The 27,740-nt window shown below is 38.5% G+C and overlaps 1 protein-coding gene across 5 annotated transcripts; it reads left to right on the top strand.

The window, feature by feature from the left end:
* On the top strand, nt 1-27,711 carry UBE2D3 (ubiquitin conjugating enzyme E2 D3). 5 transcript variants are annotated; one of them, XM_027117025.1, is made up of 8 exons: nt 1-97; nt 1,389-1,543; nt 15,089-15,152; nt 15,241-15,272; nt 20,401-20,478; nt 21,654-21,759; nt 24,107-24,200; nt 26,200-27,711. In XM_027117025.1, exons 2-8 carry the CDS (start codon nt 1,520-1,522, stop codon nt 26,243-26,245), a joined length of 444 nt encoding a protein of 147 aa, XP_026972826.1. In that variant the 5' UTR covers nt 1-97; nt 1,389-1,519; the 3' UTR covers nt 26,246-27,711. The 5 variants fall into 5 exon arrangements, with proteins under 5 accessions (XP_026972826.1, XP_026972827.1, XP_026972829.1 ...); XM_027117026.1 differs by lacking the exon at nt 1-97 and adding an exon at nt 295-448; XM_027117023.1 differs by lacking the exon at nt 1-97 and adding an exon at nt 485-614.
* Nucleotides 27,712-27,740: the final 29 nt, after the last annotated feature.

Here is a 27,740-nt window from a genome sequence, read left to right as displayed (position 1 = left end):
AGGAAGAGGGCACAAAACTGCCCTTAAGTCATTGCAGCGCTACAGCTCCTGTTAGCCAGCCACGAGATTCTCGCGAGATCCGCCTCCTCAATACCAAGTGAGGAAATTGGGGGACGCTGTCGGGAGGGGCATGGGGCTCGACCGCGCAGCTGCCGCTTCCATTACCTTCCTCCCATGGTCTCCTTCCGGTTCTCGATGCTTCTCTGAGTCTAAGGGTTTCCGCCGCTCGTCTACCCTTCCCCCCAGCCCATGACCTGCCTCCGGCCCCCGCCCTCCCAGTCCAACCTCCGATCTGTTTAGTAAGAAGGTGCTGTTCCGAAAAGGAGAAGGGGGTTGGCACAGATACGCTCGGCCCAGGACCTGGGGAGCAAGCCGTCCTCTTTCGCCCTTAGATTCGCGCCGCGCTCGCGACGGCGGCGTTGGCGGACTGATACGCGGCGGTGAAGAGGCAGGAGGAGGGGGGAGGGGCGGAGCGTGGCAGCTGGCAGTAGTTCCGTCAGAGCGGACATCTTGTGGCTGTGTCGTGCGCGTGAGCCCCGTAGGGCCGGGGAGGCACCAGCTGCCGCGCGGGGAGGAGGCCGAGGCCGCAGCTTGAGGGAGGCCCCGGCCCCTCTGTACGCGTGGGTGTGGACGGCTAGGGGAAGGGAGGCCGGCCCAGTGGCCGGCCGGGTAAGGAGGGAAATACAGGCCCTCGGTGGCTTGAGTGACCAGCCTGTTGGGTGGGGTAGGGTGGGAAGGCTGGGGACGCCGGGGCCTCTCCCGTTTAAGGGGGAGGGGGAATGGGCGCGTCCTCGCACCTAAGCCGGAGCCTCAGGGGCAGCTCGGGCGCGTGGTGGCGGTGGCTGGGCGGGCGGGAGCGCGCGGGAGCGCGCTGGAAGGCGGAGTGTATGGTGGCGTCAGGGCCGACACAGCATAGCTCTAGCTGCGGGGACAGCGGTACACATCCAGCCTCTGATTTATTTCCTTCCCCTCCCCGGCCGCACTTTTGAGCAGCGGCCGAAAGAAGCCGGGCGTCAGTCCGGAGTCTCCTGTTCTCCCCTCCCCCCTTGCCTTTCTTTGCCCTAGTGACGCCGGCGTAGCGCCGACTAGGCCCCGGCTCCTCCTCTGCTGGGCCCCGGACCCTGCCCCGCACCCACCCCTTTCTCCTACGCCTCTTCCTTTCCCACCCGGGTCTCTTCCTTTCGAGAGGCCGGGAAGTCACAGTTGGAGCCACCCCTCCGCTCTTCCCGGCACCCTCGCCCCCTCTTCGGGCCGAAGCTCGGCATAGAGGCTGTCGGTGGCTCTGCCGCCCCACCCACCCCGGATCGCGACCGTTTTTGAGGGACTTGGACTCGTCAGGGTCTCTGCGGGGCCTGTGCGAGTGCTGATCTGCTCCGTTTTTGCAAAAGGCGCCTGTGTCTGGCAGAGCCGGTGTGAGACCAAGAGACAATCCTTCCCAGCCGCCGGGATAATCAAGAGTTTTGGCCGGAACTTTGAACACACACCGAGATAGTGAGGAGCCAGACGAAAAGCACAGACTATGGCGCTGAAACGGATTAATAAGGTAACCCATGGGGCGGAGGGAATGGGGGCGTGAGAGAAAAGGAAGGCCCAGCCAGGAGGGAGAGCCTTGGCATTGGGGGGGGGGCGTATAATTTCGGAAAGACTCTTCCTTGGGTCACTTCGTCCATTGGGGGATGGGGAACGCGGCTGTACTTTAAGAAGAAGCGAGGGGGAAAACTCAGGAACAGAGCACTTGCGGCAAGTGAGGTGTTATCTTGAGCGTGTTTCAATGGAATCGGTGCAAATTAGCGATGAGGGAGAGTGGTGATTGCAGGCGCCTCGATTCTTCGAGAAGAAGAGTTTAGTCCCTCTTCGGAATTGCCGGGAGACGCTCCCGCAAATGTCACGGCGCTTCTTATTCTCGGGGCTTGGAAACTTATTTTAGTTGTAAGATCAAGGCTCCAGGCCTTCTGGAAGAAGAGACGGGGGAAGCTCAGAGGAGAGAAGACCTAAGAAATGCGGCGGGTGCCGAACGTGATTAAGGGGTCGGGGTAGAAGTCTCACTGGCTGAAGAGTAGTGAATGGGCCTGGCCAGAAACTGCTCGACTCTGGGCAGCTTGCACAGGAGTAAGTGGGGCTGGGAGGAGGTGGGCTGACACAGTGTTGCCGCTTTCTGTGTTTTGTAGTTGCGGCTTTTCACCCGAAACTGTTCATCAGAGGCGCGCCGGGAACTGATGGAAAGCCGTTCTGGAAGCTCCGTTTTGCTTTGGCGGGGGAGGGGGGGGAGAGTGTGGTGGCAGCGAGAGGAGGGTAGGTGTACCTATGTCCGCCTCAGTCCGTTTCATAGCAGCCTCCGGGGAAATTGTTAAGCTATTTAAAACGAGGTTTGATGGTACACTGTGGATCCGTGTTGGAAAAAATAGGGTTTTTCGAGGCTCGGTGGGTGAGCGGAACCTCCACCTCCGGTGGTTTAGTCTCATTTTCTTGCTCTAACTTCTATCCCGCATTTTAAGATGGCGGCTGCTTTAAGTGGTTCAGGCTCTTTCCGGCATCTCTTTTCGTAATAATATGAAATAATATTCTTTGTTAAATGTTAACTTTTACATCAGGTTGTACACTGCCCTAAGATCTCCTGCTCGAGACTTATCTATATTCAGACTCTCAGACTGTATTTCCCTTTTTTGTAACTTGTGTGTGATGTGTTTGGTTCTTGCACAATCGAGGAGGGTGGAGTATTTACAGCTAACTTGAAAAAAATGCCATGGAATAAATTCAGCCTTACTGAAACTAGGAAATAGAGGAGGTTGTGGATTACAAACTTTGGTTTTGATAGGTTGCTTTTTAAATAGTTTACATGGACGGAATGGCAAGGACTTGGCTTTACTAAAAATAGACCTGATGCTGCTTAATTTTACATTTATTTAACGTGTGACTTTGGAACTTATTTGGCAAAACTGGTATCTTATGAATGATGAAAGTTTAGATTCAAAGTATTGATGTTGAAATGGTAAATTTTGATTTAGGCCATCACTGCATTGTCTCTGGGGGCTTATGTGAAATACAAACTTCAGTCTTTGTATTTTTGAGACCATGGAAAAAGAGAGGAGTTTAGGAGTTAAGGCTTAAAGTACAAAGGATTATTAAACATCTCTTTCTATGACCACTTTGAAGGCCAGCAACACACTGGAGAAGCATAGTTATATTTTGCAATATAGTTGAACGTAGTATTCAGTACAAATCAAAACCTTTTATCTATAGGAATTAATTCGGGCCACTAAGATGTGGAATAATTTCAAATCCATAGATTTTTATGCACGTGGAACAGAACACTTTAAAGGAAGGTCTCATTGATTTTTTTTCTTTTACAGGTGATACCCAGCTGCTGTGACACCACTTTAATGATTTAAAAGCTCTAGAGAGGCAGTATAATGGTTAGGAGTGTGAACTTCGGAGCAGAAATGCTCCAGTTAGAATTCTAGGGCTCGGCAAATTTACTTGTGTGCCTCTATAAAATGAATATTTGTTGTGTATGACCTATAAATAATTGAGTGTTTGGTGTGTACCAGGCACTATTCTAGACACTAGGGTTGCAGCAGTGAGCAAAACAAATTTTAGAGTCCAAGATTTTTCTTAAGGATTAAATAAGTTAATGTGTGGCTTTAAACAGGCCCCTAGCACAAGGCACTCAATTTATTACTGCAACTTTAATTTTCAAGAGCTTTTATTAAAGAACTTTTCGAGTCTAGTACTCTTCATCAATACCAGATTGTCTCCTTTTGTAAATACTTTGAAGATCTGTGTAATACAGAAACTTGACATAACACTCTCCAAACTGGAAAAAAACAGTGTTGATGTGGGACATTTTTGATTCAACCTGTAGAAAAGTTTTGTTGTGCATGTGGTTTGGTCTTAAGCTGTCACTGTCAGAATCATATGGTCAAACTTTAAAAAAAAAAAAGTCCCAGATTCAAACAGTTTTAGCAAGTGGACAACTCTGATGGGAGATGCTCTTTATTTTAGGCACATCTCTTTTATTTTTAATTTATTCTTGTCTGCAGCCCCCCAGATTCTGAATGTTAAGATATATCTGTTCCTCACTGATCATTTTATTGGAATGCTTATTGTTGGAATATTTTTAATCAATAGCAGTTCATTTGATTAAGCTTTTAAATTTGTTTTCTTTCTAAAGCTTATGTTGTAGTTTTTTTGAATATTTCTTAGACCAAGCAGCCTTATCAAACAGCCCTATTCTTTTTTTTTCCCCCCCTTGTATTCTTTATTTGGACAAGCTATGGTCTTATAAGGCTGTCAACAAGAATAAAATATGTGAAGTCCCTAGTTGGTTGGTGGTGTTTGGGAGCCAGAGGCAGTTTTACTACTCTGATCAAACAGAATGACCACAGTGCATGTATTTTGGGGATGTTTAAAGAGAACTTTACATAAAATGTAATATGAACCAAACCTGAAAGAATAGCTCATGCTTTGAGTGTTTGCAATGTGTCAGAACTGTTTGAAGCACTTGAATTAACTCTTATGACACCCCCAAGGAAGTAGGTATAATTAATATCTCCATTCTAAAATTAGAAACCTAAGGCACAGAGAGGTTTAAAAAAAAAAAGGGGTCCTCATATCATGGCAGAGTTGGGATTAGGACCTAGGCAATTTGGGCTCTGCAGTGTGTGCTCTTAACCACTACGTTGTCATGTCATCTTTTTAGGGTTTTGGTATTCTAAAAGTTTTCTTTTGTATGCATCATTCTCCTAACAGCTAGACTTAGCATCTGCTCTGTATTGAACACTGTTTCTAAGCCCTTTATGAGTATCTACTTATTTAATTCTCACAACAACCACATGAGATGGATGCTCTTACCATTCCATTTTATACGTGAGGAAACAGGTATAGAGTGAGTTACTTGTCTGTGGTCAGATGGCTGGTAAGGGACTGAGATTCAAATCCGATAGTCTACCTCAAGAACTCGAGCTCTTAAACTCCATGCTGTCTGCTATTTTGAACAATTTCAATTCCTAAATTTAATCTTGCTTCCTGAAATAAGCTCTCTCCTCCCACTTCACATTTAAATAATTGGGATTGAACTTTATTCTTAGGTTATAGCTAATTTATGAGTTTAGATTTTAGCTAACATAAGTTTTGAAAGTAGTGAATTTCTTTTCGGTTAGTATCTTCAAGGACTAAGGGAACTACTATGTGCTGACTAATCACTGGGGGCATCATAAACTTCTTTCCAGTAAGCCTATAGGCTGTATGCATCATGTCTCAAGGCTTGTCTTTAGCCAGCTAACTTGGTTTGTAGGGCGTTTGTTGACTGAGAAATGCTGATCATGTAATGACCTCAGTTTTTTATTTGAATAAGGGTGATGTTGACACTATGCTTTGGTTTCATCATGATCACCGTCAATGTTAATTCTAGTAGTTATCATACAAGTGGAAAGTTGAATACTCTTGCTAACACTGGGGAAAAACTATCACTGGATATCTCTATCATATTGTATGTTAACTCTGTGCGTTCAGGTGTCCTTTGTTATCTAAGATAACAGTCAATTCTTGAGGATTTTACAAAGCATTTCACTATAATCCGTTTATTAAAGAAGACACCAAATTCCTAGTATTGAGATTAGAATGTTTCAGATTGAATTCTCAAATCCTAGATTAGCTTTTGCATTCTACTAGATTTTGGTGTATATGGGTTTTGACATGGGTTACATTTATATATCAGAATGTTTAACAGCTTTTAAAAGAATATAGGTACATGGGGTCTTGCCAGACTTACTGAACCATTTCTCTGGGAACAGGCATAATTTTGAAATGTCCCCTAGGTGATTCTGAAGCCTCCCTCTGGTTAAGAACCTCAGACATAAGGGATAATCATTTAATCAATACTTATTGAGGTCTTACTGTTTGGCACAGTAGTCTAGTCTCAGGGGACAAAATATAGGGAAGCCTGTTACTACCCATGAGGATGTCTTCTTTGAGTGAAGGAAACGAGCATGTAAACACATAAATTGGTATTTGTCACTCTATACAGCTTTTCAAAATTATTATAAATCAAGTAAGGGAAGCATTTTTTTAAAATAAGGGGAATCGTTATTCCAATGTCAGATTTACCAATTATTAAAGATAGGTTTATTTAAATGCCTTTCCGTACGATATTATATATATATAGTTATATATATATTTTTCACTGTTTAGTGTGTTTTTTATAACTAATTCCCTTTCCAAGACAAATTAGTGTTAACAAAATTAAATGATTTTTATTTCACTGGAAATTTTGTGCTCTTGAGCTAGTTTTGCTACCATAACAATGATCTTATTTCAAAATTGTATAGTGTAATGAAAAATGGGTATGTTTAGTGAGTATATCATTTGTTGGTCTATGTTGTTAGATGAGATTTAGTCTCAAAATGGTACCCTCGGTCCTGTTACGTGGGGAGGGGAAAAGTTCAAATGAGTATTTTATACTTTGCCCAAACATCGGATTTTTATCTCCAACTATACTTTGAACATAATGTTGTATCATTCAGAGACTTCCAGCCAGCTTTTCTTAGTTAAATTTGTTGTATTTAACCTTTTGGGTCTTAGTTGTGATTCACTACTTCTTGGTTACTTGTTCATTTTCAGGATGGAATACCTCATATTAATCCTAGCCTTGTTACAGTTTCCTGGCTAATGTATAATTGAATGTCTTCAACCACTGGACTGCTGTTAATTTTTGTTTTTCATATCTATAAAATGCCTTATTTGCTTTCATGGATCAAAGCTTAGGAACTAAATTTGGCTCTTTGTCTTTGCCCATTTAGAGATACTGCTTACAAAAGAACAGCTTTGAGTAATCTGAAGTGACTTATTTTTAATGGTGATCTAAAGAAAGAAAATTACAGTATTATTCATTCAAGCTATTCTTTGTACCTTGTCTGAATGAACAGGCATACTTGTCTCATAATTATAGCTAAACAGGAAGTTAATTTCTTGTTAGTGACGTAATGAGACATGGTATGCAGCACTTACCCTCTTAATCTTTTTTTTTTTTTTTTTTTTTTTGCGGTACGCGGGCCTCTCACTGTTGTGGCCTCTCCCGTTGCGGAGCACAGTCTCCGGACGCGCAGGCCCAGCAGCCATGGCCCACGGGCCCAGCCGCTGCGCGCCATGTGGGATCTTCCCGGAGCAGGGCACGAACCCGTGTCCCCTGCATCGGCAGACGGACTCTCAACCACTGCGCCACCTGGGAAGCCCTACCCTCTTAATCTTTAATGTAAAAGAAACTTTCAGAATTTCTTAGAAGAAATCACAAATTCCAAACTAAAATGATTTTTAAGGGGACTATTCCTTCCCATTCTTACGTCCACATATGAAATTGTTCAGATCCCAAAATCTTTTTGCCAAGCTTCCTTCTTTTGAAATGACTTCTGGTAACCATGCATTTCTGAGATACTTGTTTCCTTCCTTGATATTTGTATCCACGTGCGGTATGTAAAATAAATTTCACAACATTGAAGTTTAAAAACTTTTTGTTTACTTCATAGCAAACTTGATCTTTATAAGAACTAGAGCAATTATTGTCTGCCTCATTGGGTAATTACTATTGCATTTTGACCTCTATCATTGGTCAAGATATATACCTTTATATTGCTAGGTCGTAAAGGTCCTTTGAGGGTGATTCTTATTTCAGAATTTCTTAAAGGCACTTACTCTCCTTCCTACCTCATGCCCTCATCTCATCCAGCTCCCAAGATAGTATTTTATGTTGCTCAGTATAGGTTTAAGAGGCAAGGGCTGTCCTTTTTGGGGGGGGCGGGGGCGCTGTGTTGGGTCTTGGTTGCTGTGCGCGGGCTTTCTCTAGTTGCAGGGAGCGGGGGCTACTCTTCATTGCAGCGCGCGGACTTCTTGCGGTGGCTTCTCTTGTTGTCGAGCACGGGCTCTAGGACACGTGGGCTTCAGTAGTTGTGGCACGTGGACTCAGTTGCTCTGCGGCATGTGGGATATTGCCGGACCAGGGATCAAACCCATGTCCCCTGCATTGCAGGCAGATTCTTAACCACTGTGCCACCAGGGAAGTCCCAAGGGCTGTCTTCATAGTGTTGATTCCCATGCTCATAACAAATCGTGAAGTCAAGTAAAAGTTTTGAAAGAAATGGACTCTTGAATAAAATACAAGAAATTAACTTGCAGTAATGGGATGGACTTCAAGTTTTCCCAAAAGTGATGATAGGAAATGTATCCATACTGCTATTATTATGACTTTGTGTGATGATGCAAGATGGATGGCAGAGATTGGGATAACATGATCGTGGAACATTGTGGTAATTATTGTACTTAATATCGTAATTAACTACTGTACTTGACCTTACCACAGTAGTCATCTGGGTTAAATTTTGGCCAGCCCTTGGGAGAGTGATGGAACTGGACAAACTAGAAAAGGTTATACAGGGAGTTACACTTCAGTAGCAGAACTGATTAAACAAATTTTGTTTTCATAAATGCTGACTTTGGTTATGTTGATCTAATGTATAAGTAATGGCTGTCATTGAAAGAATGTTTAGCAGAATGTGTAAATAATAGTTACCGGAAGTCTTAAATCTTACTGAAGGCTCATCTACTCATGGCTGCTCTATAGTTATTCATAAATAGTTCTTGTATTTCCAGTTTATAAGCCTTTTGGAGGCAGTGACCATTTCTTATACTTCCCTAACATCTCTCAGAGCCTCTAATCTGTTCAATACCTTGGTTTCCTGTTCTTTGTAGTCTGTGGTTGGTCATTTCATATCGAGTGAGGAAGATGTAGAGAGACTAGAGAAACAAAAACCAAATATTTAGCAGTATGTTTAGACTTCTGTTCTTGGCCAGTGTCTCTCTCAGCCTTTTCATGTTTTATCTCCAACAGTCAGTTGTCAAAGATACTGTGTCCCATGATGATAGAAGCAAAGATCTTCCTCAAAACAAACTGTAGGCTTTCTGTTTTGAGCCCCACATAATGAATGGTCAGACTCATTAATGTTTAATCATGTACCTCCAGATGAGAACACTCACTGGCTTAAGCTATACCTTTGGTTGCCTGTAAGAGAAATTTGATTGACTCCTTTTCCTATCGGTCTATTTAGGCTTTTAAAGGGAAGGGAGAAACGTATTTCCCAGTGGGAGAAGGCCTGGATTCTCACACTAGCCAGGTGTTCAGGAGGTTTCAGGAGAAGCAATTCAGAGAAAGATGATCCCGAAAGGAGAATATTTCCCCAAAAGAGTACACCGTGGCAGAGAAGTGTCTAACTTTGGTGGGTTTTTTTTTTTTCACGGAGAGTACAGTTTTTAGCATCGTACCCTGTATTATATGTCCTTGATCCAGTGTCTTTTCAAGGTGAGTGGAGCATTTAGCTAGTGTGTGCCAAACTCCCCTGCCAACTATTTTATTTCAGTGGTCTTGATGAAGAGTTGGGTTGGTGTGATTGAAATTTTTTTTCTCCAGTTTGCCAAGTACCATATCAAATTTCTTTAACTTAAATACATCTTTGATGCAAGGACACTCTTGAGAAAGCAGCCTTAAATGTATCCCTGGACCTATTTTTCAGGTTATCTAGTAGATACGCTACTTTGCTTTCCTGCCCATCCTGAAGCGCAGCATGTCCTGTATCTGAACTCAGTCTTTCCTTTCCCCTCTTAAGGCGGCCATGGGGGGGCGACACTAATGTAAAATGGAGATGAGACCTATTTCCATAAGGTGGTTGTAAAGGTAAAGTGATCAGTGTTTTAAGATATTTTTCATCCCCAGTGACTTAGTTTATGTTCTCTCACCTGAATTACTGCTGTAGTTTCCTAATGTAGTTATCTACTCATACATCCTTTGTAGTAGGTATTCCTACAATTTGGAGGGTGAGGAGGGTCTTTGACATCCCATAAATTAAGTAAAATTTTGTGTGGGCATGTGTATTTGAGGGATAGAGGGTCAGTAGTTCATCAGGTTCTTAGAAGTCCTTGACCTTGTCACAAACAATGCTATATACATGTGTAGTAGTGAATGAAAAGGTGGAGAAATGGCAGAAACCAAATTTAGGATAGTCTTAACCTGTCAGGGAAAGGGAAGGGCATCTGGGGAGTACAGGAGAGATCTTCTGTTATATCTGCAAAACTTAAAATCTGAAAGAGGTATAGTAAAAATGTAATGTCAAGCTAGGTACACAGATACATGACTGCTTTTAGGATTAATAATTTAAAAAGTCAGTCACTCCTAGTGTACTACTGCTAGTACATCAAAAAATCCAAATCTCATTTGTCTTACTCCTACTTAAAAACTATTCCTGCTTAAAAATCAGTGACTTCCCATTGGCTGTGGAATAGTCTTTGCCATAATATTCAAGACTCTCAAAAGATCCAGCCCTGATTAACCTTTCTAGCCACATCTGCTACTCCCTTACCGGTACCCTGTTGTGTCTCTGGTATACCAAACTACAAGCAAGTTTTTACAGCCTGTTTTCTTTCACACCCCTGGTTTTGAATTAGTTTCTCTACCTTGAATGCTTATCCTTCCATCAAGACCCAGTTCAAATGTCACTGTTTTAAACCCAGGCAAGGTTAGTGATAACCTTTTCAGGATTCACAAAGCAGTTGAATGCCTTTACTTTAAGCACTCAGGTTGTTTGAAATATAATTTTTTGGTTTTGTATTATGTCTGCGCTTTTTTTTAGCTCAGTCTGTTGGGGGAGGCATTCATGTTCTATCTTTTCTATCTTGGTATTTTCAGACCTAACATACTTGACACCAAAAAAGGTAGTCTTCATATAAATGAATAAATGCTTTGTTGGGTGTAACTTGAGCTGATATTACACTTTTTATTTTAGAAATGGATTTAAGTTAATCTTTAGTTCCTATTATTGAAAGTTTAACTTTTTACTAGGTAAGCCACATGATTTCTCCCTGCTTCCTCTAGTTTCCTTTTGAGACTTTGCTTCATTTATATTTCTTACATGTTTTACAGCAAGATTAAAGCAACATATTTCGTGGATTAAAATGTGTATAATTGGTAATGGGACCCAGGTAGCACTCTGCTTAGAGTGGATCTCTCCTTACTCTGTGTTTGCTGCCTCCGCCCCTTGAAGAAAACTGGGGTGGTTAACAATCAAAGCAGTAACTGTAGGAATTAGAGCAAGCTACAACCTCAGGAACTGAAATTGTGTGTCTGTATGCCAAGTTAGTTCTTTATCTCTGCTGCCCAATGTGGCCTCTTTTTCTTTGGACTCACCATGTAATTTCAGGGCATATGCCTGCCAGTAGCTCTGGGTCACATCCTTACAGCTCCTGATTAGAGAAGGAAAAAGTGTCCTTTCCAGCTTCAATTTGAAAATCTTGGGTAGGGATAGATGGAACAAAATTCTCTGATTACCCTTTCTGAGTAGTTGGTTAATGGTGGCTGACAGTCACCCCAACACTACAGTCATACCTGTGGAGTATGAGAAAAGCATTTCCAGGAAAGTAGGAGAAGAGGGTTTGAGTAGACAGTGGTGCATGGAAGAGCATCTGAGATGACTTATTATGCTTTTTCTCATATATTTTCACTGCTAAGATATTCTTATATCTTACTTGCTTCTGCTATGGACATAATAATGTCATGAGAATTAGTTGGCATCTTTGAGGTAAGTGCTGGTATATGATTTAAAAGATATTTTGATTCTTAAAATTACTTTAGGTCATTTTTTAATGTTGATTTTAAAGTCGATTTTGGTACATACTTGGCCGAATATTACATCTTTGAGTATTACTTAAGAGGTGTCTTAGTCACGGGGGACTTGGAAAATAAGGCATTTAGAAATTATCTGAGGGGAATAAGAGCCTGAAGTTATGGGAGTGAAGAGCTTAAATTCAGTGCTCTCTGAAATTGTACATTCACTGTAAAGGAGTGAAAATGTCAGCATATAGAGGCTGAGTGATTCAGAGATGTCCATGTGCAGGAAGACTCGTTAAAAAATGTTTTCTTAGATTTTTCATAAAATGTGCAACTTCGAAGTAGGATGTTGATATATTCTAGGTCAGCTTTATAGATTCCTGAAGTTTATGTTGTTTCAGCATCACTTGGGTATTTTGTTAGACCACCCATCATTAAATTACTTTTTAATTTAAAAATGCTAGATATTTTTCTTATCATTAACATATGTAAAAGTGTGTAAGTACAGAAAACTACATAAATTTGGGGTAGATCCGTGTAAGAAACTCATTTTAGTAATATTTGAGTTCACATGCTTACCTGACAGTTTTAGGTAGAACCATATGAAATTGCAGTTCAGAAATGGTCAAGTATTAGTAATTTCATACAACTCAATAACATGGTTTCTTTAAAAGCCTATCCACAAATAGCCCTCGAATTGCTGACCTTGTATTATTAACATATATCATAGCATGAGCCATATAATTGTTAGAAGAGTATGTTATAGACAACTAAGCATAAAAATTCATCACACAGGCAAAAGATTTAAATAAGCTAAGGCTATAATAAGTACCCTATTTATAAAGCAGTTTTGCTTTTGTTTAGTAAACAAGTGATTTGAGTGCCTGTCTAGGAAATCTTGCCTTCAAGGTGGGTGTTCCACTTGCTGAGCACCTAATACATTATATGCCAGATAGTGTGCTGAAGTACTTTATCTTATTCATTCTTTCAAAAATTCTGTAACAACAGGCATTTCTATTGTGTTTTAGAGATGCGGAAATAAGCCTAGGAAATAGTGGGTCTAAATTGGATTAAAAGTGAGACTCCAGACTGATGATCCATATTGAGGGAGGTGCATATTCATTGTCCTCATTTCATGATGCTATATTTGAGCATTTGAATTGTATGCGCAAGTTTGTGTTTGGTTTTAGTAGCATTTTTGAAAATTCACGTCTTTATTGTTGTGTAGGAAAGGGGAGAGGGTGGTTTGGAACAGGTAAGTTTTTAATCTTAAAATAGACTTCTTTGGACCCTTATGTTCCGGCAGAGGAAGTTAGCCTGCATAAGTTAGCTTCTGGTTTATCTTTTTTTGGTGGATCATTTAAACAACAGAACTTGTTAAATAAGTTTTGGAACATGGAAAAAAGTTCTCTTCATATCAGTTAGACTATGCTCAATCCTTATCTGCAATAAAGTATATACCTTGAGATGGTATTGAAGTAGCTTGCCATTATAATAAAGTGGCTGATCATGGAATGCAAATAAATGCTTTATGAGAGTTGATCTGGCCTATGAAAAAGTCATTTGGATAGTTGATTAGTTCAAGCTGCCAGTATATTTTTTTTGCTCAAAAAACTATGATTCAGTTCTAAGCTAAAGCTGTACATAGTTTCAGTTTCTTTCAACTAGTTGCTTAACTCTGAGATAAGAGCTTCTGTAATTAGTACTGATCAGAATCTAAGTTTCTGGAATGAATTTTCCCCCTTTCTTTAAATATGTTGAACAAATGAGGTATATTTACATGGGCAAGCATAAAAGTCTGATCTGATCTTCCAGTCATCTTAAGATTGTGACTCCTGGGATTCCCTGGCTGCCTTGATAACCTTATAAGCAGTCATAGTTTGAGATTCAGAAGCAAATTGGCAAAGTGTATATCAAGGCACTCCTTTGTCCCAGTTTTGTTTTTGAGATATAATGTAATAGATGTGCAACATAATAATTTGATATATGTATATTGTAAAATGATTACCCCTCAAGGACAGTTCTGCGTTGATCTTTTTTTTTTAACGGAGTGAATCTAGACTGATATTCCTGAACAATTGGCTGTTTTCTGAAGTGCATTATTTTGCCCATAGTAAAGGCAAATATTTGATCTGTCTTCCTGCAGTGTATTCCCTGCCTTTTTCTTAGAAGTCCATTATTATCTCAAAGGTCTATAAATCCCTGTACTGTAGGAATTTATATATAGGTGTATAGAGATAAAGCTGTATCATTAATTTTTTTAAACTTGTAAAGAAGCAACTCTGTTTTCTTACTAGATTACCCATATGGGTTATGCACAAGTCATGGAAGGGCTAAATTACACTTATGTTGGAAATATAAGGTCAAATGGAATTGTGGATACTGCTTGTTTTGCTTCTTAGCAAAAAAAGCACAGTGCTTTTCTACCTGGAGAGGAAGGTTTTTCCAGAGATATACTCAATGTTAAGTAAAAGATAAGGTTGAATTGAGGAATAAGGAGATCAAACCAAACGGGGTACTTACCTAGCCCCATGAGAGATTTTTTAAGGAGAAAATGTGGTCACTGGGTAGTGTGGTTCAGAAAAAGAGTATTTAAGACAGCAGACAGTATTTAAGACAGAGCCTCTGAGATGGTCTGAAAGCTCAGCAAATAACATGAATGTTGATAACTGCCCTAAGTTCTTAACCTAGGAAAGTGTCTGATTACAACTTTTTCATTTTGTAAGAGGACAGCTTTTGTTCATGTACAGGCACACCTCAAAGATATTGAGGGTTTGGTTCCAGACCACCCAAATAAAGCAAATATCACAATAAAGCAAGTCACATTTATTTCTTCCCCAGTGCGTATAAAAGTTAACGTTTACACTACTGTAGTCTATTAAGTGTTCAATAACATTATGTCTTTAAAAATGTACCTTAATTTAAAAATACTTTATTACTAAAAAAACGTCGTCTGGATCTTCAGCAAGTTGTAATCTTTCTTTACTGGTAGAGGGTTTGAAATATTACAGAAATTATCAAAATAGGATACAAAGACACAAAGTGAGCAGGTGCTGTTAGGAAGATGGCACAGGTAGCCGCAGACCTTCCATTTGTTTTAACAAAACAACCCCCCCCCCCAAATCGCGTATCCGTGAAGCATGGGAAAACGAGGTGTATGCCTGCAGTAAAACTTCATAGCGATGTGTGTGTGTGCTTTTATGAACCCCTAGCCGAGATGATTGTCTTGGTATGTGTCCATAAAATAACTGTGCCTAGTGTGTCCCAGAAACTGGACTGGGGTTACTTATGTTTTCTTTCCTAATAGAATGTATTGTTGATGTAAGTTGTGATTATATGTCCCTTAAAGAATGGTGTAAAAATAACTGGAAGCAGACGACTGTCTTTACTTGCTTGTGTTTTCTATTATGGTTACATGATCCAGCATTTTCTGTCTTGGTGTAGGAACTTAGTGATTTGGCCCGTGACCCTCCAGCACAATGTTCTGCAGGTCCAGTTGGGGATGATAGTAAGTAATTTTCAAGTTGATTTTTATGGTTAGTTTCAAAAAAGCTTGTGTATTTTTAGATAATAACAAGAGTGTTTTCTTTTTCTAGTGTTTCATTGGCAAGCCACAATTATGGGACCTGTAAGTACTGAGAATTAAGTTTTTGCTTTTAATGAAAATCCAGCATTGATGTAGTTAGTAATTTTTAATTAAGCCTTTAGCTTTATTTTATTACATTGTAATTTTATTTGAGATATGCCATAGTTGTTGCACTGATTTTGAAAGAAACAGTTGGTCATTAGTTAAGTATACTGTAAGTGTCTGTCCCTGTGTTCAGGTTCTAGAGTATGTATAGCTTTTCTATGACCTATCAAATACCTCTTCCATTCTAATTTTCTTTCATAGCAATGTAAAGTATTGTCACAGAGCTTCCTGACTTATAGCCCATTAGTTTTCTGGCTGTACCATGATATTACTCAAAGATCTTACTCTCTTCTTGTAGCTGCCTAAAATCTAGCTTCATTGTATTATTTTGATATTTGAGTTTTTATAGAACTTCAGTTTCATGTAAAATTTGAATATTTTTAGGTAGATAGTGATACTTTGTTTTATTTTATTTTGGCCATGCCATGCGGCGTGTGGGATCTTAGTTCCCTGACCAGGGATTGAACCGGCGCCTCCCGCGTTGGGAGTGTGGAGTCTTAACCACTGCACCGTTAGGGAAGTCCTTAGAAAGTGATATTTTGAATACAGCAAAATTCCTTTCTATCCTGGGTAGATAAGAAACTGTATGTGCTGGATAATTGAATATTCAGAATTATGGATACCATCTAAGAGTTTCACAGAATTAGAGCACAGTAAAACATCCTGGGGTAAGACTGTATCTTGAACAATACTTAACATTTTTTTTTTGACGTGGAAGGCACCTAAATTTCTGTTCTGAGGTGGGGGTGTGTGTGTGTGTGTTACTGAATTTTCTGCTTTCTTCCCCCTTTCGGTATTTTAATCTCAACATAACTGGCAGTAATGTACTAGGTGAGATAATGGTCAGTAAGTAGATATTTATAATTCTAAAAGAAGAAATGCCCTTGGAAAAAAAAGCTAGCCAGTGGGTGGGTTGGTTTAGCAAGTGTTTATTCAGCAGTTCTGATTGTAAATCACATAGAGGGGGGATATTTAGTTTAACAATTTGAGATGTGTCTGTGATTGAGATCCTAATGAAAAAACTACAGAGTCAGGGTTGTTTCCAGTTACCTCAAGGTCTATTTTTATTGTTTTAAGTGCTTGCTTTTGTCTAATTGGTGACAAAATTGTGATTCCCGCCCAGCCCCCCCCCCCCCCCCCCCCTAAATACATATAGTTAAGTAACTCATGGCTTACCCAGTTTGGCCCATACAAAGTTTTTTTTTTTTTGGCCCTGACCAGGGACCAAACCCGTGCCCCCTGCAGCGGAAGCATGGAGTCTTAACCACTTGACCGCCAGGGAGGTCCTGGCCCACACAGTGTTTTACAAGTTGATAATCTTAACATAAAAACCCTCTCACTAGACCCTCCTTCTACAAGTGTGGGGTGGAGTAGCAGCTGCCTCCTTTCTTCAGGAAATGTGTGTCTGCCACAATTTCTACCAGGTCCACTTAGGCACTTAGAGTTGCAACTTCTAGAATTTTCCCATTATAGATCACCAATTTTCAAAGCAAGGAATTCAGTAAAATGCCTTGTCATATCTATACCAAATAAAGCTCATCTTTGATTCAGAGTGCTTTAAGATAGTTTCATTATAAAAATTAGTTGTCTATACTAATAAAGCACAAAAGAGTTGGTAGTTAAGACTTAAAATTGGATGGTGTGCATAATAAACCAACTCTTTTAAATCAGTGTAATGTTTTTCTGCTTGACTTTTGAGACTTCGTTATTTTATTTATTCCTTTCCAAAAGGTAAGGAATGCACCTATAGTAAATCAAAGTGAAGCATAATTGAGGAGTTTGTTAGTAATTTTCCACAAAATAGAAGATTGCTTATCCTGAAGAATTTTTCAGCTGTTAATTTGCTTTTATTTTCAGGAAACATTTTTTATTTATATGTATTTCAGATTATGGCTATGCTTTGCTAATTTTTTCAGCAACCTTTTAATATAAAGGAATAGCAGTTTTCTGCTTTTGAAAACAAATATTTGATTTTCAGAACTATTTAAATATTCCCGATTAACAAGAGCAAAAAATATATTTATACCATAACAGCATAGTTCTGCTTTAGTAACATTAGTCTCTGAAATGTACTTGTTTTCTGAGGAGGTTAATTTTCACTGTTGGGTAATTTCAGGAGTGAGTCAAAAGTTATAAAAACTCACCCAAAATGCAGGTTTTAACTGCACGTTTTGTAAGTAAGCACCTAAGTTTAGATGCCGGCTTGTAAATGGTTAATCATTATCCTTACTATGAAGTGTATCAATGAAACAACCATGCTGTTTTGGCTTTTGACTGCATCTTTATGACAGAACGTCACAGTTTGATTAGGTAATATTATTTTGTTAGTATGCCTACCCTAAGTGGCATGCAGATGTGACCCAAAACAGTAGGGCTAGTGGTGGCATAACAATCCATAAATCGCAGATTTGCTGGAAGAATAAACGTTAACAAAATTACTTTTGCTTTGGAGTGCTTCTTAGGTCAAAGTGATGGCAGTGTCACAGAACTAAAGATTTCTGACCCTCTAAGGTGTGGATCGTCTAATTGAGGTGTCATGACAGAGTTACTATTGGATTTTGATGGATTATAGTAAGGAAATCTTGATGGTTGAACAAAAATGCTTGGTTCTTAAAAACTACGTGCTAGCTTATTCTTTCCGAAGGCAAGATACTGCGGAAGCACAAATGCCGATAAAAATAAACCGTTGAAAGAAGGTGGCAGTGTTGCTTGTTATGTGGTTTTTAAACTTTTGTTGGTTATTTTGTGCTATGTTAAGGGAAATTTCCATGAAGAATTGATGCAGTGAGGAGAAACTAACTTCCTTACATATTGTTTCTGATATTTATGTGCCTGACTTTTTTAAATTGTAAACGGAGCTGGAAGAAAGACATTGTTGAAATTATTTTGAGAACCACATTAACTTCCATCTAATCTATGATACATAGCCATAGAAGAAAGTACCGTATCTGTGAATAATGTAACTGTTGGCAGCCTGAGCAGAATCAGATACAAAAACAATCTGAAGTAAAATATTTGGTCCATCTGAAGTAAGATCTTGAACTAAAGCAGTGGGTATTGTTTTATTGTTACATAAGGGTGAATTTTTCAATTTATGTTGTTTATTATGTTTTTCCTGCAAAGGCTAATAATATGTGAAAACTCCTCTTTAGTACCTTACTCTTTTGCGGTCTGCGGGCCTCTTACTATCGTGGCCTCTCCCGTTGCGGAGCACAGGCTCCGGACGCGCAGGCTCGGCAGCCATGGCTCACGGGCCCAGCCGCTCCGCGGCATGTGGGATCCTCAGACCATGGCACAAACCCGTGTCCCCTGCATCGGCAGGCAGACTCTCAACCACTGCGCCACCAGCGAAGCCCACCCTCGTTCATTTTTCATAATAGCTATAACATTTCACTGTATCTCCCTTTACCAGACTGTAAGCTCATCAAGATAAGAAATTGTTCTGTGTCCCTTACATATACTTAGTAAATAGAACGGCGGAGTTAAAGTAATTCAACTAATGTTTAATTATTTTACAGAGGTCTGGGGATTAAATGAACTTACAGCGTCAGACCTGTGAAGGTTATTTGCCTCACAGAGTGGGCATATAAAAAGGCTCATATTAGTGCTGTATACATCCTCACTCAAATGGAGGGGAATAGGTGTTGGTAATAACTCAATTACTGCAAATTTTCAAACACGTCTTCAGGTTGGCTCTTTGCATATCCAGAGACAATTATGCAATCTCTTTTTTTAAAAAAAATTTGACCTTAAAATCCTTGACTGGATCACCATCTTTTGTCATCATTCTTTGATCCGAGTCAAGCAGTGGTTTTCAGAAGACCTGAGTTTAAATCCTGTTTCTACCATGTACCAATTGTATACTTCACTAAGTTATTTCAAGTCCTATTTTACTCAACTCATAAAATGGGAACGTCTTTTTCCTTTTATTGGTTAATAAATGTAAAATACTCGCAAGTTTCTCCCAAATGTTACTTCATACTAACATTGTATAATATTTACTTACTGAGGAGTTCTTCATACTCAAAGTGGGCAGGACAGCAAAGGAGAAAAAGTAGTGCTATAGCTTAAAATTCTGTATTTTCTGTTGAAATGGACCAAACAAACATTCCACAGTTTTCCAAATCTAGTAATCCTGTGTATTGATTGGCTGTAGAGAACTCAGTATTGTGCTTTTGAAGAAAAAACTTCATGGTTTTTATTTTTTAATTAATTTTTTTTTTTTTTTGGCTGCATTGGGTCTTCGTTGTTGTGTGCGGGGTTTCTCTAGTTGCGGCGAGCGGGGGCTACTCTTCATTGCGGTGCGCGGGCTTCTCATTGTGGTGGCTCCTCTTGTTGCGGAGCACTTGGCTCTTAAGCGCGTGGGCTTCAGTAGTTGTGGCGCAGGGACTTAGTTGCTCCGTGGCATGTGGGATCTTCCTGGACCAGGGCTCGAACCCGTGTTCCCTGCATTGGCAGGCAGATTCTTAAACACTGTGCCACCAGGCAAGTCCCAAGACTTCATGGTTTTTAAATGAGAATTTTGAGGAGCCAGTTGGGAACTAAACTTTCTTTAAAAACATATTCTGTTTCTGTTCTACTTGTCCTACTGAAGGGAGTTGTTATGTTACCTACAAGACCTAACTTTTTGGTTTGCCAGTAACCAGAATAGCCTGTTGAGGTACAAAGCCATTTGTGTATATATGACTATCATTAGAAGAAATATTCTACAAATAAATGTAAACTTATATTTTCAAATTATAACTTGGTACATTATTATGTAGACTTTTATTGCTAAGTATACTTTGTGAGAATTGGGGTCTAGAACCTTGTGTTTCTGGGTTATTTTATCTAAATTTCTTTAACTTTCATAAAGTAGGATCTAAGTAAAGTAGGGTTCATTGTTCTGTAGTAAATATTGTGATTTTTCATTAATACGGACTTCATTGTGGGATAATTTAGACTCTTGCAGTGTAAATAGGTAATTTTGCTTCATATTAGAGAAATGCTTAGAAAATAGAAATGTTACATGAATTATCTAGCAGTAACATTTAAAATAGAGTTAAGCATATTTTTCTTTTCACAGAATGACAGCCCATATCAAGGTGGTGTATTCTTTTTGACAATTCATTTTCCTACAGACTACCCCTTCAAACCACCTAAGGCAAGTATTTCCCCTCCAAATTTGTGAGTATAGATTTGTGTTCTATTCCAAAAATAAGAATTTCTAATTCTTAGAAATTAGGGTTCTGTGTAAGTCAAGGTTAAATTGATATGAATGTATAGTGAATAAGAATAATTGAGGCTGAATGTATATATTGAGTTGAATCACTGATGTTGAATGCTGACTCTTAACCTTTAGTTAAAAGAGCAGCTGAATCTGGATTTGAACTTTGTAAGTGGAGGTGAGAATTGCCGTATCCTTAATGTTGCAAGCCTCAAATATACCATGTGAAAGCTTTTTTTATTTTCCCCTTTATTGTGCTTATACAGATTTGGATTGTTACCCTAGTGTCTTATAATACTAGGCTTCCAAATATCCAACTTCAGTATGCATTTTCACATGTTGCTAAAAATTATACCGTATTTGTATTGGGGTTTAGACAGACTGTAATACATTTTGGGCTTTGAGCTTGCACACGTAACAGTAAATTTATCAAAACTCAAGAGTTGCTTAATGCACTGGGGTGACCGGTTTATAGGTATTAAAAGCATGTGGTCCTTAACTTTTTGAGCCATTGAGATAAACTCAATCTATATGAATAACTATGGAAGATAATATATATAGAACATTGGCACTTCACTAAAACTATCTTCACAATTATAGGTGCATATGACAGTTATTTTAGATGAAATGCCTTTGTGATATTCAAATTTGTGTTTTTTATGTACAGTGGAAATGGAGGCTCAAATACATACCTTTGTAACTCGATGCCTTAAATGAGCTGGCCTGGGTGTTTTGGTTTACATCTGGAAGTTTCTTATTTTTAAGTGAATGTTAAATACCCTTCAAATGGCTCTTTGATACTCATGATATGGTAGGGCCAAAAGTTAACCTTCAGAACAGCCCACCATATCATTGACAATAAAATTTTTGCCCCAAAGTTGTATTTTCCATTTTAATTAAAAATAGGAGAGCCCGTGAGGGATCTTGGTCAGAATATAGAAACCAGTTTCTGTAATATTTGGTCCTTTTAGGTGTATTAATTAGGTTTTAGCTATTTGATTTTTTAGAATTTTAACAGTATTTTGAGTCTTGCTAAAGTCTTCTGCCAAAGTTTAGGGTGCTTGTTTTTATTTGGGAAAAATATCTAAAGTTTTTTTTGTTTTTGTTTTTAGGTTGCATTTACAACAAGAATTTATCATCCAAATATTAACAGTAATGGCAGCATTTGTCTCGATATTCTAAGATCACAGTGGTCTCCTGCTTTAACTATTTCTAAAGGTAAAATAGTTTTAGAGAAAGTCTTGAGAGGCTGATTTTCTAATAGTTAAAGGAATTTCATTTTTGAGCCTACTTTTCTGAGTATTTTTATAATGACAGCTTTTTGATAAAGGTGGGGAAAGGAACAAATTGATTTCTACAGTATTTTTCAGTCCCAAGCCACCTGCACATCTCATTCACTCGTCGCCTAAATTTTAGCTAAAATGATATACCAAAAGTTAATAGAGCTTTTGAAACTTGAGCTTTCTCACAGAAAAATTGTGATTTTGCTTTCCTGTGTTTATTATTTTTTAGATAAAAAACCCTTTTTTAAAAACCTTTAGTTAGGTGTTTTGTGATCATGGTAGGTTGTTCCTACCTAATAATAGTCTAAAATGTATAGTCTTGGGAAGGTCTGTAGATAAATTCTGCTCTTCTACTTCAATAGGGATCCATTATGTGACATCTTTAATAGGTTGTCCAGTCTCCATGTAAATATCCCAGATGGAGATGGAGTGTCTCTCCATCTCTTACTCTTTGAATGACTCTGGTGGCTTTTATGTCACTTTTACCCCACAAATAAAATCATCTAACACAAAACTACTTAATGGGAAGGAAGTCTGCCTTTTAGTAATTTTCAGTTTTGGGGTATTGGCATTCCTTAGTACACAAAATTAGTTTTTAATGTTGCTAATTATGACATTATTTCAGATATTTGAGGATAGCAGCTGACTCGAAGCATTCTCAATTTCTGGCTGAGTACTTATTATTCTTGAAATAGTTAATTGTGTTTTACCAAAAGTTTTATTTTTATGAGTATGGTAAATGCAAAGTGAAACTGGTTTTGTTTGTTCATTTGTTGTTGTTTTTTGGTTTTGGGTTTTTTTTTGGCAGTACGCGGGCCTCTCACTGTTGTGGCCTCTCCCGTTGCGGAGCACAGGCTCCGGACTCGCAGGCTTAGCGGCCATGGCTCACAGGCCTAGCCGCTCCGCGGCATGTGGGATCTTCCCAGACCGGGGCACGAACCCGTGTCCCCTGCATCGGCAGGCGGACTCTCAACCACTGCGCCACCAGGGAAGCCCCTGTTTATTTGTTTTTTAAGGCAGGACATCATAAAGCCTTTCATATGCTTGTACAGTGCTTTTGAATCTCCTTAAAGGGACTTTGTAGTGTTCCCAAAATTTTATTTGATAGGAAATACTTTTTGCGGGGAGAAAGAAAAACAATTTGGGTGAATGCTGCTGTAATTCTTTTAAGTGAGGCATAATTTTAGGCCTATTTCTCACCCTCTTGGATACATTCAAGTTTCTTTTCAGATCAGGCTCTCTTAACACCAGATATCTGGTATTAAGAAAGCTTTAATACTAGGTTCCAGGTTATTTTTTTAACCATTGTTGGGAATGCACTGTAATACTGAATACTTTTTCTATAAACGTGGGTTTAGTTTTATATCTGCCCCCGCACTTGGGTTTAAAATTATATGTGCGATAATAATGTTGTTTTTTGACCACTTTAAGCTTTTATATCTTAAACTTTTATAAAAACCTTGCACAGTGTCTGGCACATAACAGACATTTAGAAGGAATTAGGTACATGTTCCATGATGCTTGGCATCTTTTAAGTTGATATTTTGAACAGGACAGGGTAAGAGCTAGAGTTGAAGGCCCACTTAGTAATAGATCTTGACGTTGTTAAATTTAACCAGTACTTTTGTGATATGGTCTCTACCTTATAAATTCAGGAAGACAAAACATACAGTCAGTGGGGGCAGTTGTGAATTTCTGTGAAACTCCCTCGAGAGCAGGACAGAAAGTGGATTTTTTTATCATGGCAAACAGCTAAGAATAATACTGCACAGATGTTCCCCAGATATTTTTATTCAAGGTCCCCCCACCCTGCAGAGTACCAAGAAACTCCAGTTACTTAAATTCTTATACCACTTTATTTTAAAAAGTAATACAGGGAATTCCCTGGTGGTCCAGTGGTTAGAACTCTTCCACAGGGGGCACAGGTTCGATCCCTGGTTGGGGAACTAAGATCCCACATGGCTTGCAGCACGGCAAAAAAAAAAAAAAAAAAGTAATACAAACTAATATGGCATCATTTGACTGTCTTAGAACCCCTGATTTTGGCAGATTTTTATAGCTAATCAGTAAACTTGATGCCAGCAAAGATCTATTTTAGTATTTCTTACCTACCAGGAACTTGTCTCCTATAAAGCAGAATCTCCGTAAAGCTTTGTCTTACGGAGATTAAGATATAAACCAATAAAAATCTTTTGAAGATTGAGGTTTATAATACATGTTTTTAAATACTTGTATTTATCCAAATTCCTGATGATGGGTAACAGGCATTTGTTTTCTTCCAGTTCTTTTATCCATTTGTTCACTGCTATGTGATCCAAACCCAGATGACCCCCTAGTGCCAGAGATTGCACGGATCTATAAAACAGACAGAGATAAGTAAGTATGTACTAGTTTAAGAAAACAGTATAAAAAGTGGCTTTTCTTAATGAGTTAGGCTTATACTTTGCTGTAAGTCGTCAGGGCAACGCCAAGAAGACTTGATGCTTATTTCTGGTAAGATGATAGTTGAAATGTGCAGAAAACCAGTTACTGAAATGTGATTTTTTTTTTTAATTACTAGGTTTTGGTTTATGTAGCAATAAAGAGCCCATCTAAAATGTTTTATTTTTCTAACATGTTCAACGTTTTGTCACTTTGTTTTGAGGAAGAAAGGTATTTTTTCTTCACCCCAATTATGTTTTTGAAAAAAAATATCGGTACTGTTGTAAAAATTTGGTCTAAATTTTTTATATATTGAATTCTTTATGTATGTACAACTTTACCATTATAACTTTTGTATGTTATAATTAATGCTAAGTATACTTGTTCAATTAGGTACAATAGGTTAGCAAGAGAGTGGACAGAGAAATACGCTATGTTGTAGGGTAAGAGGATCTGCACTCTATGGTGCGCTTATTCATGGTACTGCCAGCACTTGAGTGCTGCATGCGTTAAGGCACTGTATTAACTAACAAAAGGTAACAGATGTGGCAGTTTTCTGAAAACTGTACATTTAACTGCTTGATCTCTGTTTAGCGTGAAAGTATACCCAATAGTCATTATTGCTTGAAAGTATTTTTGCATGGCAAACCAGTTATCTAGCACCAGTAAGAAAAGAAAATTTTAGTTTCTTTTTCAAACTACTACAGTATTTAAATTTTAACTTTAAAATTGGTATATTTTAAACTTCAGTACTATATGGAATGTGGTAACTTGGTTAAAATTTTGCCAAGAGGTAACAATGTAAGGGAGAAACACTTTTAAGCCTCACCATCTATACTAAATGTTCATTACTGACAAGCATGCATTAGTGTCAGCTGTACTTTGTGGCTCCCCGTATGCTAAATAAAAACCTTTGTTTTAAAGTGCTGGCTTTACAAGAGGTATCCTTAAATGAAGTAACCATGAATTGGAGCAAAGAATTTTTATATGTTAAAGTTAGAAAAATGGTTGAATTATGTTTAGTTCTCAGTTTGAAATGAAGTTAATGTTTTATAGAGGTCAAACTGTAAATATAAATCAAAAGTTCTCCTATGCCCTTTTATATATTTGTTTCTTAAAGTTATCACTTCATTATTTGTTCGGGTAAGTGGCCTGTGGCATGGTTGTAATACAAGGAGAAATTGATAGCATTTTATCAGTATTAGTGATCTTCCTCAGTAATAAATAACCTTGCTCAGGTATGAATTATCTATTGGTCTTTTAAAACAAAGATGCCCCCAGTTGTACTCCAGAGTCTCATTCATCAGGTCTCAAGTGGGGCTTGTTAGCGCCAATCACCACACTTTAAAAGTAACACGTGGTTTTGATTAACACATGACACCCACCTCGTCTTGAAAGTTACTGCTCTTTCATCACCTTACCCAGTGTCTTACTTTTCTGCCTGTGCCGAAGTCTCAAAGGCATTTTCTCTTTTGGTAATATCCAGGGTCAAGTAACTTTTCAAAGTCTAGGATTCAGATAAAAATGTTTTAGTTCATTGTTTGGTCTGGCTTTAATGGAAATTGCTATAGATGTACAGAATCTGCTGTTCTGATGAATTGTAAAAAAAATTTTAAATGTTGAAATTTGTTGGAATGGATACTAGTTGTAGAGTTTCTAATAGAACATTAGCTCAGTGGTAGGAGACAGAAAAGGTCTTTGATTTTTGTTAGCCATTCTATGTGTTTATTAAAATACTACTTTCAGTGTATTAGGACATTGTATTGAAGCATAAAGTTCTCGTTTCCTACATTGCTTTGAGTATCAGTGCTTTTTCTTCCTTGTTGGCTTTATTCTAATCATAGCCATTAAAGGTGACTCCCTGGTGAGTCTAGAGGTAAAATAGATTCTTTCCTTCCCTTTTAAGTATTAAAAATTACTTTAACTTTTTAAATAACATCCTTTTTATTTACAGGTACAACAGAATATCTCGGGAATGGACTCAGAAGTATGCCATGTGATGCTACCTTAAAGTCAGAATAACCTGCATTATAGCTGGAATAAACTTTAAATTACTGTTCCTTTTTTGATTTTCTTATCCGGCTGCTCCCCTATCAGACCTCATCTTTTTTAATTTTATTTTTTGTTTACCTCCCTCCATTCATTCACATGCTCATCTGAGAAGACTTAAGTTCTTCCAGCTTTGGACAATAACTGCTTTTAGAAACTGTAAAGTAGTTACAAGAGAACAGTTGCCCAAGATTCAGAATTTTTAAAAAAAATGGAGCATGTGTATTATGTGGCCAATGTCTTCACTCTAACTTGGTTATGAGACTAAAACCATTCCTCACTGCTCTAACATGCTGAAGAATCATCAGAGGGGGAGGGAGATGGATGCTCAGTTGCCACATCAAGGGAAGCAGCATTATTCTAGCAGCATCCATTCTTGTGTAAGCCTTCCACTGTTAGAGATTTGAGGTTACATGATATACTTTATGCTCATAACTGATGTGGCTGGAGAATTGGTATTGAATTTATAGCATCAGCAGAACAGAAAATGTGATGTATTTTATGCATGTCAATAAAGGAATGACCTGTTCTTGTTCTACAGAGAATGGAAATTGGAAGTCAAACACCCTTTGTATTCCAAAATAGGGTCTCAAACATTTTGTAATTTTCATTTAAATTGTTAGGAGGCTTGGAGCTATTAGTTAATCTATCTTCCAATACACTGTTTAATATAGCACTGAATAAATGATGCAAGTTGTCAATGGATGAGTGATCAACTAATAGCTCTGCTAGTAATTGATTTATTTTTCTTCAATAAAGTTGCATAAACCAATGAGTTAGCTGCCTGGATTAATCAGTATGGGAAACAATCTTTTGTAAATGCAAAGCTGTTTTTTGTATATACTGTTGGGATTTGCTTCATTGTTTGACATCAAATGATGATGTAAAGTTCTAGAGAGTGAATATTTTGCCATGTTCAGTTAAAAGTGTGCAGTCTGTTACAGGTTGACACATTGATTGACCTGATTTTTGCAGAATTAATAAGCTATTCAGATAGTGTAGCTTTAGTATGCTGCACATGATACTGGCAGCCTGGGAGTTCATTGATGGACTTGGGACCCAGCAGTTTTGAAACGTGTATATGGAGTTTAAGAAATTTATTTTCCAGGTGCAACCCCTATCTAACTAAATTTTTTCTTCACGTTGTACACTTGACAGCTGAAAAAACCATAACATGGGAGTAATAATGGGTCAAAATTTACAAAATAAAGTACTGTTTTGGTGTGGGAGTTGTCATAAGGCTATGTTGAAGTGACTTAACTATGTGGGATATTGAGGTTTTTTTTTTTTTTAATGGAGTGAGTATCCATTAAAATGAATTTGTTCAGCCATTTACATTAATGAGCATTTAAATGCAACAGATATCATTTCAGGTGACTTAACATGAATGAATAAAAGTCAATGCTATTGGATTTTTTTTTGTTTGACAAGTGCTATCTGTGCCAC

The sequence above is a fragment of the Aethalodelphis obliquidens genome, unplaced genomic scaffold (genome assembly GCF_003676395.1).
Source record: "Aethalodelphis obliquidens isolate GAN/ISIS:26980383/991018 unplaced genomic scaffold, ASM367639v1 scaffold17, whole genome shotgun sequence".
Taxonomy (NCBI): domain Eukaryota; kingdom Metazoa; phylum Chordata; class Mammalia; order Artiodactyla; family Delphinidae; genus Aethalodelphis; species Aethalodelphis obliquidens.
This window is presented reverse-complemented; position numbering and strand designations above follow the sequence as displayed.